We start from the raw sequence: 14092 nt of genomic DNA, 5'->3' as shown, positions 1-14092 counted from the left end.
ATTGAGTCTGCTAAAAAAGCTCTACATAAATAAATTACAATGATTTGGATATGTATATGTGCATATTTATCTGTTTTTCCTAAAGTTAGTTGAGTATTTTAGGGAAGATTGTCAGAGCGGCCACCAGCAAGAGTTGGTGGCCGCACTCTGAGACCACCAAAATTTTTGTTGTGAGAACCCTTGACCTATATTATGGATTACATACAAAACTGGGGGAACCTGGGGTTTTTAATATCAAAGAGAAAAATATCTGCTCCATATGTATAGACTAGACTTACAGAGTAAGACCAGTTTTCATTTAATATAAACTTGGAAATGACTGCGTTGGCAAATCTCATTTGAGGGGTTTGGTCCTATTTGTTGTTCTTCCATTGGTTCTGCAATAAGAGTCTGAGCCAAAGCATCTTGATTATAAATGACAAAAACGTCTTTGCATGAAAGGTTATACTTCAAATAACAAAAGCAGATTAAGAGGATACTGAAATGAAGCCACAAGTTTTTCAACTAGACAGAATCTTTATGCTGCTGCATGGTGAGCCATGTGTTAAAAACCTGGTGGAGAATTTATGTACTGTACAGAAATATCTACAATGCCTTTCGTTGCAATAAAGATTATGATAATTGCTATCAGTGCCATTATCACCATTCTAGTCGTGCCTATGCCTTAGCTATTGAATTTCTTTCTGAAACTGACTAAGTTTGAGGGATGGTTGACACTGATCTCCTCAGATGTTTTGTGTCCCTGCTCCTCCAGTATTGAGAAATAGAACACCTACACTGATGATGGGATCCTTACAGCCTTCTCCTACACACACCCCTACATTTTGGAGAAACAGCAAGTTCTCTGACACACACATCCCCACCCCACACTACAACTTCCCAGGTGCCCACATCCCTAACCTAAAAGTGCTATGTCTGCTCCACTGGACTAAGGAGAAGGTTCCTTAATCTATAAAATACAATTTTAGAAGTTGTGGGATGGAATTTCCATATGCAAAATGTTATAGTCTGTGTTTGCAACACAAATCCAGTGTATTTCAGTCTCTTGTAAATCACTCTCTTACAGTGGAGTTAACAGAGAGAGTCAGAGAAGAAGCTGCAGACAGCACTCTAATGATCCTAATGCCAATCAATGGTGTTGCAGTGGTACCATGATTATAGTGATTCTTTTACAGAACTGCGAACCAGGAATTGAGAAGGCTTTTTCTAGCAATGTTATTCGTATTCTTTTTCTATTAAAAGTAATTCTAGATACTTGGGTGGGGACACTGCTGTATTTCCACATAGGACTGTCATACTGAATCAAAACCTGCAGTTGGCTCTTAAGTGCAGCATTTTCAAGTGTATGGTAAGTGTTTGTTTTTTGACAAATGGAGAAAGCAAAGCATTAATACTGTTATCTTATTTTGCAATAGCTTCTTCCCTAAGTGGGAACAAAGATTCCATTTACAGCCTTGCAATGAATCAAATGGGAACAGTAATTGTATCGGGGTCCACTGAAAAGGTAAGCAGGATCTGGTAGAACTTTCAACCTTACTAAAATGATTGCTAATTTTTTGTAGGCACTGAGTTCTAATCTAATTCTGAATTGACTCTGAACTAAATATCCTCTTGCTGCAAATATGCCTGATAGCAGATAACATGTTAGGTGTTTGTGAGTTTAATAAAATATAGGTATCTTGCAAAAGTATCAATATTTTTTTTTAACTTTTGGAAGAATCATTTATTTGAAGAAATGGGAGTTACTACAAAGATCTTTTCATATGTAGGCAATGCCAGTGTGAAAAGAACGACATATGTAATTATCTTGTCTGCTTTGACAGGTTTTAAGGGTATGGGATCCAAGGACTTGTGCAAAGCTGATGAAACTTAAAGGGCACACAGATAACGTAAAAGCTTTGTTGTTGAACAGAGATGGCACACAGGTATGGGTTTTCATTTGAAGCGCAAATACCTTTCACTAATCTTTTTCTTTAAAGAGCTATAAAAATTGTTACATTTTCAGTGCAGAACAGTTTTTCCACCTTTTCTATGTAGAATATAGAAAGTCTTTTTTAAATAAAACTTAAAGTAAGTTGGTTTAAAAGTGAGTACTCTAATATAAATATTTTAAACTAAATTAATAATCTAACATTTTGCTTTACTTTTGAAGCATAATTGTGACCTGTAGCTAAGAGAATTGACATAAGTATACTTTTAAAGAAATGAATTTGTGATTTCACATCTGAATATTTTATCCTTTATTTTACTTGTAAACAAATATATAGGTTAGTTCATGTTTGGGAGAGGGAGACTTGGAGGAGGGAATAAAACAATTACCGTATATACTCATTCACAAGCCGAATTTTTTTAGTATAAAGGGGAAGCATCGGAGAAGGGGATCAGCTTATGAACTCGTATAGAGAGGGAGAGGTAGGACACAGCCCCCCCCCCCCAACATAGGGGGCAAGGAGAGGCAGCACAGCGAGCAGAGCCAGAAGGGGAGAGGCGGGGTCAGAGTCTCTCTGCTTCTGGCTGCGCGGCTCTCCACCCCCAGCCTCCGAAGCAGCTACATCTCTGGGGCTGGCAGGCTGTGGCAGTGCCGCCTGGCCCAGCCTGCTGGAGCATGATGTGGCCGCGCTGCCCGGTCCGGCCTCTGGAGCAGGCTGTGGCTGCACCTGCCCAGCCTGCCAGAGCAGGTCCAGCCAGGCCAGAGACATTCTCCCCGGGCTCTCCCCACCCCAGCTAAGGTAGGAAGGGATGGGATAGGGAGAGTCCCGGGCTAGGGGTGGGGTCATGTGGGGGGTGGTCATACAGGTTACTCCCCTGACCCTTAAATTCTCCCCTCCCCCCAATTTCCCCACCAGTTGCTGTCCCAGCCTGTCAGGGTAAGCAGCTGGTGGGCTGGGACGGTTCGTTTACTTAGGTTTACCTCTGTACCTGCGGACACTCGAGGTAAACAAACCATCTCGGCCCGCCAGCTGCTTATCCTGATAGTCCGGGAGCCAAAGTTTGCTGACCCCTGAATTATAGGGTTGGCTTATGAATGGGTCATAAACATTTTCCTATTTTACTTATCCATCTTGGGGTGGTTGGCTTGTAAACAAACCACCTTATGATCAAGTATATTTGGGAATATTGTCTCAGTCTCTCTTGATGTAATGTACAATATATGCATCAGGTAAAGAAAAATGTGACCAGAATTTTGACTTTGCAATTCTCAGTTTAACACAGTCTTAATGGAAAAATATGAATGTAAGATTTCTAGAGCCTCCATACAAGAACTGGTTTTGGATTTGTTTTTTTTTTACAGTCACTTTTTTCCAGGTACTTACTTGTATAGTTTAAGTTTAAATGCAATGTTTGTTGCTCAGTGTCTTTCAGGCAGCTCTGATGGAACTATTCGTCTGTGGTCCCTTGGCCAGCAGAGGTGCATAGCCACATATCGAGTCCATGATGAAGGTGTTTGGGCTCTGCAGGTCAATGAACCCTTCACTCATGTTTATTCAGGAGGAAGAGACAGAAAGATTTATTGCACAGATTTACGAAATCCTGATATCCGCGTGCTCATCTGTGAAGAAAAGGCACCAGTTCTTAAGGTAATTGATTTACTTAAAAGATTGCTACAAGTTTGATCTTCCATAAGAGCTTTTGGTAGCTCCTAAAATGCAAGATGGTAAATGGAATGACCTTGCTGTTTAAGGTATACCATCTTATAACATAACAAAGCTGGAAATCCTTTGGACCATTGCATTTGTTCTTAGGACCAGTAAAATTTTCTAATTACTAGTCCTGAAGAGAGTATTTTGATCCCTGGTAAAATTTTGAATCTAATGACGATTTGCAGATTTTCATTCTCTGAAAAGGACTTTTCAGATCCTTGCATTAGGGAGTGAGTTGCTCTGAGAATTATTTCCATTAAGAGTTATGGAAAGAGAGTTAGATTCAGTGGTTAAGTACTCATGTGTTTGGAAACACACTTGGCTCTCCCACTTGGTGTGTATGTATTTCAACAGCCTTTAGTTACAGTATTGGTTACATGCTATTTCTCAAATACACTAATTGGATGCTTTTTTCCTACAATATCAGATGTGGGTAACAACTGGTAGCTTTGTATGCTGTTCAGTATCCTGGACCAGTGGTTCTCAAACTTTTTTTTTTCATGGGCCACTTGAAAATTGCTGAGGGTTTCAGCAGGCCACTTAATGATCTTTCTAAGTGTTGTTTGTACCGTTAGCTAACTATTGCAAAATACTTTGGATAAAATCACTATATTTTAAAAAAAAAGTAATAATAATGTTTTTTGTTCTAAAAGTACACAACTCGTATTTTAATATCAGTAGTCTCACCTTCCGAATGCAATGGATGTGCCCTCTCTCCCCTGCCGCGGCAGCCCTCTAGCTGGGGGCTGGGAAGGAGGGGGGTCTCTCCCTCACTGTAGCAGCCTCCAAGCTCTGGCTGGGAAGGAGGGGGTCTCTCCCCCTCCACAGCAGCCACAGAGCTGAGGCTGGGAAGGAGGGCCATCTCTCCCCGACAGCTGCAGCCCTGAAGCTAGGGAAAGTTGCCTCTTTCTCTGGCCACTACGGCCCTGCATGTCCCAAATTCCCCACCACCACCACCACCTCTTCTTCTCACCCCACTGCACCCTCCCAGTTACCCCCTATTCCCTTCAAGGCCACCACCTCACCTTACTTGTACGTCTTCTCCAGGGTCCGCTAGTAAAGTGGGTGGCCCTTCATTCTCTTGTGTGCGACTTCCCAGGTGCGCACCTTAGAGGGAACTGTCACAGACCACCTGAATGGAGCTTACGGACCACAGTTTGAGAACCTCTGTCTAGACAATCCATAACTCACTCATATGAAAAGTGTAAAACATAGTTATGCTTAATCTGTGCCATGTTATATAACAGAACAGCTGCAAATGTAACTATGTAAGAATATATGTAAAACAACCAATGTTCACTAAATTTAATTTTTATTTGAATGCATGTCTGATGATCCCACTATAGGTGTGTATGTGTGTCATGGACACAGGCTCAGAATTGTTTGAGTAGTAGTGTCCTTGGGTGCTGTGCATGCACCTTATTCCTCAGTGTCCTTCCATCCAAGGGCATGAAGGGCAGAACAATGTCAATCCTGCCTCAGTTCCCTCTTACTGCCTGTGGCAGCAAGACAGAACTTGAACAGTGTCAAACCCACTGTAGCTTTTAAAGCTTCAGTCTCAAACCTCTTGTGAAGAAATTCTTCTTCACCCTCATTTTTTTCTTATTACTCATTGAATGTTCCAAACAAAGAGGGATAGGGAGACCCTCTATACGCTACTTCACAGCAGGGTGAAGTAGTTCACACCAATCACCAGTATGGCAGACTGTAAAGCCACAGGATATAGAGCTAGCCCACCGTGTGATGTCTTTTCTGTCTCAGAAGGACATATCCAAAGGTCATGTCCAATCCTGGAGAAGAGAGATCCTCCAAGCTGGAGTTGAGGAAGCTAGCTATGGCAAGTGCCCCTGGGCACCATACCTCTGATGCCAGCAGGGAGAAGAAGCCCAGAGGAGCCAAGTCTCTTTGCCCTGGGGTTGATGCCAATGCACTTGGTGCTCAAGCAGTCCATGCTGATGATGCCACTAGCACTATGCCATCCACTTCAGACACCAAATGATGTATCCATACTGAGCACAAGCACAGCTCAGTGCACAGTGGGCTGCACCCATAAGGAAGACTTGGAGCGTTCCTCCAAAGGCAAGTCTTCCAAATCGTTTTCAACATGAAGGATTGAAAGAAAACCATCCGCCACAGAGAAGTTTCGGGAGACAGTTTGGCCAATAAGTGTACAATTTACCATTGGGGCCTGCTGGCAGTATTGGGGCCCACCCTCCCACAGGTCCCAGAGTAGAGCTCCATTAGTGTACCAGAAAACAGGAGGTCTCAGTCACCATCTGCTTTAGTAGCCAGGAATTTGGCACCAGAATCAGAAGAACCTCCCTGTGATGGAGCCAATGTGGTTTAGAACACTCTCCAGTTGCCTTCCCGATCTAACGAATCCTTCTGTTCCCCGAATGAGGCTGTCACCTCAGCCCTGACTCTGGTCATCAGTAACTTTAGGGCTGCTCAAGATCTGTTTTGGAGGATAGCTGAAACTTTGGATGTTGATACAATGGTGATTCAAGCACAGACTGTTCAATTACCTCATTTCCTGGATGCTGACAAGAATTGTCCTTCCAATCAATGAGACTATATTGGACTCAGCAAAGGGACTGTTGCATACTGCAGTCTCCCTTTCTCCTACTTCAAAGTGAGTAGAAAAGCTCTATCGAGTCCCATTTGAGGGCTTCAAACATTTTTTATGTGCAACCAACATAAGGTTCTCTTGTGATATCTGCAGGTCCAAGGGGGGGAAAAAAAAAAGGTCCACCAAGGGGATTCTAAAAGATAAGGGCTCTGAGAAATGAATTCTTTGTCTCAAACAATAGAGTAAACTGTGAACCAGGATAGAGTCCACAACTGTAAGGGCTTACTTGCCAGGAGACAGATTCCTCTCCCTTTAGTCATTCCTGAACAATGTGAAATCGCAGCCAGCTATGATGGTACAGACTTGTCTCTCATTATTAGGCTATATGTCTGCCTGTACATATGTGAAGCCATTTACCAGACTTGAAAGGAGACTGCTACATCATTCGCTCAGATGAGCTTACTCCCCTGCGAAGCATCCATTTAGCAAGAAAGTCCTAATTCCACTCATGTCCTTGAGCTACTGAACTATTAGCTGCATCCTGATAATATGCAGAAAGAGAGACAGTTCATGACCTTGTAACATTCCAGGGCATTAGTCATAGACACATCTGGGATGGGGGAATCCTCCTGGACCCATCCACAGATACAAGGGATATGGGTTTTTTTTTTTTGCTTGCTTGCTGAATGCCTTCCTTCTGCAAACTCCCCTCCTTCCCCCAGCTTCCTGCACCCATCGCTCCTCAGCTTCAGAGGGAGGGATCTCTGTACAGGGAGCTGCTTCCCCATCCTCCCAACCCCCACGCATTCAGACCCTCTCTGCAGATTCCCATTACTGTTGCATCCAGAAACCCCCTCTCCCCCAACAAGCCCCTGTGCATCCAGATCCCACCCTCTTCCCCCACACCCGGATCCCCCATTGAGTCGCCTGCACCCAGATTGACCCACACAGAACCCTCTTGACCCATACCTGGATCCCCCCACACTAAGCCCCTCTATACTTGGATTCTGCTTGTTCACACCTGATGCACAAGGCCCTGGGGTGTTTCTGGTTCAGGTCTGGTTCTTGTGCTATGTCAGAGTTGGGTGCAGCCTCACCTCTGAGTCTGTGTTCCAGGGGGGAACTACACAATGATCTCCCACTTCTGTAAAGTCAGTGACCTGTGCTCCCCAGTGCCATGCTGGAGTCTCCACATTTTTTTTGACAAATAAAATTTGCAGAGTTTTAAAATATTGTATGCAGAATTTTTATTTTTATTTTTGGTGCAGAATTCCCTCAGGAGTAGATAAACTTACCCGTGTTTTTCCATAAATGCTTTCCACGCAAAAAAGCTATGCACTCTGGGTGTATCCATGTACCTAGTAATGTAGGTATTCAAGGGGAGGGGGGAATGACAAAAATTTACAACAGTGTTTCTAAATCGCGAAGAAAAAAATGTATATTGTATTTGAGAAATAGTATATGATCATGTAACTAGATTGTACTGTGATGCATACTCACAAGAGAGAGCAGAGTTAAGGTTGTATAGGGCTTTGGAGTATCTAATTTTGCAACAGTAACGTTCTCTTAATTTAGGAAATTGCATACAAAAATCTAAGGTCTTATTTTTAAAAACAAGGAAAAAAGATGAGGGAAGGAGAATGTCATAGGTGGTCACTATTTGGCTATGTACGATTGGAACAGCTGGGACCCCAAATGGTGTATATTCTAATGCACAGCTAAAATGCATGAGCAGTCTGGTTTCCTTAGCTGCATGCTTTACTGGCTTAGCAAAAGAAACATATTCAGAATGTACTGTGCATATCTAAAGTTTAGTTTTTAAAGGGGTCAAAACCTGGACAATTTCAACTGAAAATGCAATTTAAAAAATTGTGATCACACATAGGGCTAGAATGGAAATGTTCTATGATCCTTAACTAGCATGGGTCACTACTGCTATAGGAGACCAGCAAGTGAATCTAAATGTTCTGAAATTCTACATATTTAGTAGTACTGAGCTTTAAGTGTATCTTTTTTAAAATGATCATGTCAAATATTAAAATCTTAGATAATGTATAAAAATACTGTAGTTTTGAAACATTTTAAACTACAGCTGATTAGCTAAAAACAACTTAAACATATTCAATATTTATTTAAACTACACAATTTCTAGTCACATCTAAAATGTTTTTAGAGATTTAAAATAGTTTTTATTGTTTGTAATGAAATTTAAAATCACTAATAAAGTTAAAAATTGAAATTAGCTATTTACTGTATTGAAACTTGTATTTCTTCAGTAAGCTTGAAGGTAGTACTGTTTCTGGAGCACATCTGACAATGAGTGAAAGTCACTCGAAAGCAAAAAATTCTTGAAAAGGAAAAAGTGAAACTTGGGTTATTTAAAAGTGTTCTGTGGTTTAATTATTCAGATGGAACTTGATAGATCAGCTGATCCTCCTCCAGCTCTTTGGGTTGCAACAACTAAATCTTCTGTGAATAAGTGGGTGAGTGATTTTCTTTCCTCCATTATATGGCTAATATTTAAGTTCAGTATGAGTTTAGTATAGGGCTGTCAAATAATTTTTTAAAAAAATCACAGTCTCACAATTTAAAAAGAGTCGCAATTAATCTGTTTTAATCTCATAGATAAATAATAATAGAATATCAATTAAAATGTATTATAAATATTTTTGTTTTTTTCTACATTTTTAAATATATTGATTTCGGTTACAACACAGCATACACAGTGTACAGTGCTCACTTTATATTATTTTTATTACAGATATTTGCACTGTAAAAAATGAGAGAGTATTTTTCAATTCACCTCTATCATGTAGTGCACTTTCTATTGTGAAAGTGCAAATTACAAATGTAGAATTTATTTTACATAACTGCTGTCATGGAGTCATCAGGGCAATGCTCTGGAACTACTCCATATGAAGCCAGTCAGGACTCTGGAGGAACATGCCTCCTTTCTCTGAGCATACTGTCTCCAGGGCAAGAAGCTCACACAGCTTGTACCTTCCTGGGTCTGACCTCAGCGCATTCAGCATCCCCTTCCACATCATGCACTTTCCACAGCGAGTCCGCCCGGGTGGGGCTCCTGGGGAAGCCAGGGGGCCCTGCACCCCAACTCTGCAGTCAGACGTGACTCTCAGCCAGCCAGTAAAACAGAAAGTTTATTAGTCGACAGGAACACAGTGTAGAACAGAACTTGCTACCACAGAAATCAGTGACTTTCATCCAAGTTCATCTTCCGGGGGAGAGGAGCCCAGAGCCTGCACTCTGGTCGTCCCCCTGTGCCCCAAGCCAGCCGAGATTGACTCACTTCCAGCTGCCTGGCCCCTGCCCTGCCCATTGCTCCTCCTCCGGCCTTTGTCTCGTTTCCTGGGCCAAGAGTCACCTGGTCTCATCCCCTTCCTGGGTCTCAGGTTATGAAGGGATGTCCTGAGCATCCATTCAGGCAGCTGGAGTAGCCCCGCAAAAGTCACACACCCTTATTCCCACCACCTAGACACTGGTGCAGTACACAGGGAAACTGAGGCTCACACCGCATTCATGCAAAACAGTAAGACACACAGGCTCACATACAACATAATGGAAAATCCCCACTATGTCACATACGCATTCAAAAGCAAAACAGTATAAAACTTTAGTGCCTACAAGTTGAAGCACGAATGGGCATACAAATGTTTAGAATATCTGGCACGTAAATACCTTGCAACTACAACAGTGCCATGTGAACACCTGTTCTTACTTTTAGGTGACATTATAAAGAAGTGGGCAGTATTCTCTCCTGTAAATGTAAACAAACTTGTTTGTCTTAGCGATTGGCTGAACAGGAAGTAGGATTGAGTGGACTTGTATGAGGTGAGAGACAGGCTTTTGAGTTAGCACGAAAGCTTGTTTCTTTCACTGACAGAAGTTGGTCCAATAAAAGATGTTACCTCACTCACCATGGCTAGCTGTGTTCATAGGTTTTAATGATCTCTGCAAATTATGACTGTCATGCTTGTGTCTCTTCTTTTAGACTTTGAAGGGAATTCATAATTTTAGAGCTTCTGGTGACTATGACAATGACTGTACTAATCCTATAACACCTCTTTGTACACAGCCTGACCAAGTTATCAAAGGTAAATGGGTCTTTCAGAACATCTCAAAAAATAATTAATATTCCTAGCAAAAATGGCAGGTGAAGAAGATAGCGTGACAAATACAGGACCTGTTCCAAAGCACATAAAGTTCTTTTGGAGCCTTTCCATTGTCTTCATGGGGCTCTGGATCAGGCCCATATTTATCTGAAAATGCAATATAAAAAATTTGCAGTATAAAACTTTAGTATGGTATGTGAACATTAAGTGGAAGAACAACAACAGAAAATTCCACTAAAAGCATTTAAACTGTTCTTTTATAAACTTAGTGGGGCGGGAATGTGTTGGAATGGGAGGGGTTTGGGAGATGGCTCTTCTAGATACCACCCGTTCAGCCTAGCTGCTCATTCTAACTTGGTTTATCAGAGCTGATGGACAAGACCTTTTGAGAAAATAAGGGATCAGTCCTATGGGTTGGGTGCTAGCCAGGAATGCTGGAGACTTGGGTACAATTCCCTGCTCCATCACAGGCTTCCTGTGAGACCTTGGGCAATTCACTTAGGATGTATCTCCACTGCAGAATAAAGGTATGGTTTTGGGGTTAGCTAACTCAAGTTCTCTAATGCTGTTTAAAAAGCAATGAAAATGTGGCAACTTGGCTTTTAACTTGGGTTAGCAGCTCAAGATAAAGCCTATAAGGAAACCTGGGGTTGAACTTGAGCTGCTGACCTGAGTTAAAAGCAGAGTTGCTGTGTCTTCACTGCTATTGTAACCTGAGTTAACTAACCTCAGTTAAAAACACACCTTTTTCTGAAGTGTAGATATACCCTTAATCACTTCCTTACATTACCTCACAGGGGTATTGAGGCTAAATATATTAAAGATTGATTTCAGAGTAGCAGCCGTGTTAGTCTGTATCCGCAAAAAGAACAGGAGTACCTGTGGCACCTTAGAAACTAACAAATTTATTTCAGCATATGCTTTCGTGGGTTACAGCTCACTTCTTCGGATGCATGAATTCCTTGGTATTTTGTCTTTACTATAACCTGAACTATAGAAATTAGCATATTTTGTATAATAGTATCTTACCACTGTGTGTGTCAGGCATATTTTTAGCTTGTGAGTTGAACGATATAATTAAAAAAAAAATCACTAACCCTTCTCAGCCTTTGATTTTAGGGTTATTCTGTTGGTACTTTGTTAACGATGACCATAATGTAAGATCTGTGAGTGATGAAGAGTTGGAAATGTGATTAGTTATTTCAGATAAATGTCAAATACTGCTCCCTGTTAAGTACAATTTCAAAATCATTGCCACAGTTAAAGCCTATAAATGACGTAAGACCTGATCTAAAGCCCACTGAAGTCAATATGGACCTTTCCATTGATTTCAAGGGGCTTTGGATCAAGCCCATATTATAGTCTCTGTATAGAACCTTTTTCTTGTATTATATTATCATTGCTGTGTAGCAGCGGTTCTCAAACTGTGGGTTGGGACCCCAAAGTGAGTCACAACCCCATTTTAGTAAGGTTACCAGGGCTGGTGTTAGACTGGCCAGGGCCGAAGCTTAAGCCCGAACCCCACCTCCCGGGCCCAAAGCCCAGGGGCTTCAGCCCTGGGCAGCACAGGGCTCAGGTTACAGGCTCCCCGCTTGGGGCTAAAGCCCTTGGGCTTCAGCTTTGCCCCTCCCCCTCCCCGCCCAGGGCAGCGGGGTTTGGGCTTTGGCCCCCCTCCACCTGGGATGGCAGGGCTCAGGCTTCAGTCTCCCCTCCTGGGGTCATGTAGCATTTTTTTGTTGTCAAAAGGGGGTTGCAGTGCAATAAAGTTTGAGAACCCCTTCTGTATAGCAATAAACTTGACTGAAATTGGTTTTTTTATCTTTTGAGTATATTTCATAACAACCCAAAGTGGTTTAAACAATTGACTGTACAATATATCAACATCATTGTTCAAATGCATGTGGGTATGTATACATGCCATATATTCATTATGTGCTGAAATGGCTTCATGCCAAATTGGTGGAGCTGAGGAATAGCCCCTACTTTTGTAGCAGTCTAACATTGTTGTTTTTTTAATTAAATGAAATGGCATTGCTGACTTTATTTCTTCTTTATGACTGCTAGGGGGTGCTAGTATTATTCAGTGCCACATTCTTAATGACAAGAGACATATATTAACCAAAGATACAAATAATAATGTGGCATACTGGGATGTATTGAAGGTAAGTGTAAAATTTTGGATTAGACATGTATTAATGGGTTTCTGGTCTTCTCTTCCCTTTGCAATTTGTCTGCATGTGAGGTGATGATTGGAGAAAATAGGGTCCTCATTGTGCCACAAAACATAGCGCAAGTGTTTTTTTAAAGACTCTCATTGCTAAAGGATGATATTTGTCTCTTCTGTTGCAATACTGTTCATTCTTACGTGAATGTGTTTAAAATTCTGTCTTTAAAATAAAACACTGAACACAATAAGAATGTATGGGAGGAGGGGAACACATGGACATCAGTCAAAGCATTATAATTAAAGATACAATTTTTTCACGGAGTTCACAGAAGTCACAAAATCTGTGACTTCCAGTGACCTCTGTGACTTCAGTCCATGGTGGCCAGGAGCTGTGAGGGGCCCCCCACAGCTCCCAGCCATCGCGGACGGTGAGGGCTCCCTGTGGCTCCTAGCTGCCGTGGAGGCTCTCCCATGCAGCAGGGGCCCACAGAGCTCCGAGCGGGCCCCTGCAGCTGCCTAGCCACTGTGGGTAGTGTGGGAGCCCCGCAGCTGAGCTCCCCATTTTGTCATGGACATTTTTAGTAAAAGTCACGGACAGGTCACAGGCTTTCATGAATCTTTCAGTATTGCCCGTGACCTGTCTGTGACTTACTAAAAATATCCATGACAAAATCTTATCCTTATCATCAATAAGCAGCACAAATCAGGAAATGCCAGTTCAGATTGCATATTTGTGCATATACCTTCTAAAAAAACTGACTATTGTGGGATCTGCTTGGATCTTTGGTAACACTTTAAAAAATGCCTGAATTCCAGTTACAAAAGTGACCGGCACTTAGGCTCCTAAGTCTCTCCAAAAGTCAGTGGGATATGGGCTTTTAAGATGTGTAAGGGCTTTTGAGAAATTGACATTTTCTCTTGATACATGGAATGCTCCAGACAAGGTTCTATAACAAAGTACGGTACCCTACAGTGCCTTAGAATCCATTGTAGACTGAAGAAACAGGGATGGAGGTTGAAGAGTGTATTTTTAATGTCTGCTTGAAGAATTCCAGAGAAAGTGAGTAACTTTTCTTTCTCCCTTTGTATACTGTCAGTACAAATTGGGCAGATTCACTAGCAGTAGGAAATTGATGAGGAGGCTATCTAATCGCACAACTATAGAAAACTGATCTCCTGAGGTAGGCATTAGATCTCTTGGCCAAGTCCAGAGATCAATGCTGTGTAAAGGATGAACTGAGCACCTGATAGCGTCTTTACATATTTCACTGTTGGAACATTCCAAAGGCATGTAGTTGAATGCACCTTGCTTTCAGGGACTGGGATACCCACTGACTCACAAGAAGTTTCTATATAGATTCAGTCCACTTTAAAACTGGGGATCTGTACTGACTATACTTAAAGCAAAGAGAGAGGAGTTACTCACTTATGACTCTGCCCTCCATCCCTACTTCCTGGAACCTATTTTCAGTTCTGAGAGAGTGTAAGGAACTGAGAGTATATGATAGTTTTGGTGGTGAGGAGGGTCATGTTTACTTATACCAGAGTTTTCCATGACTCAAGAGAGTATCTGAGAGCCATAGCA

The 14092-nt window shown here is 41.9% G+C and overlaps 1 protein-coding gene across 1 annotated transcript in view; it reads left to right on the top strand.

The window, feature by feature from the left end:
- WDR48 (WD repeat domain 48) overlaps window positions 1–14092 on the top strand; it is a 51536-nt gene that overhangs the window by 22679 nt on the left and 14765 nt on the right. Inside the window, exons 6-11 of the mRNA XM_050941527.1 lie at window positions 1416–1504; window positions 1824–1925; window positions 3354–3578; window positions 8619–8693; window positions 10220–10322; window positions 12405–12502. Coding sequence (XP_050797484.1) covers window positions 1416–1504; window positions 1824–1925; window positions 3354–3578; window positions 8619–8693; window positions 10220–10322; window positions 12405–12502 — 692 coding nt within the window. The remainder of the gene's footprint in view (window positions 1–1415; window positions 1505–1823; window positions 1926–3353; window positions 3579–8618; window positions 8694–10219; window positions 10323–12404; window positions 12503–14092) is intronic.

The sequence above is a fragment of the Gopherus flavomarginatus genome, chromosome 2, assembly GCF_025201925.1.
Source record: "Gopherus flavomarginatus isolate rGopFla2 chromosome 2, rGopFla2.mat.asm, whole genome shotgun sequence".
Lineage (NCBI taxonomy): Eukaryota > Metazoa > Chordata > Testudines > Testudinidae > Gopherus > Gopherus flavomarginatus.
The sequence above is the reverse complement of the archived record's forward strand: the minus strand, read 5'-3'. Positions and strand labels throughout refer to the sequence as shown.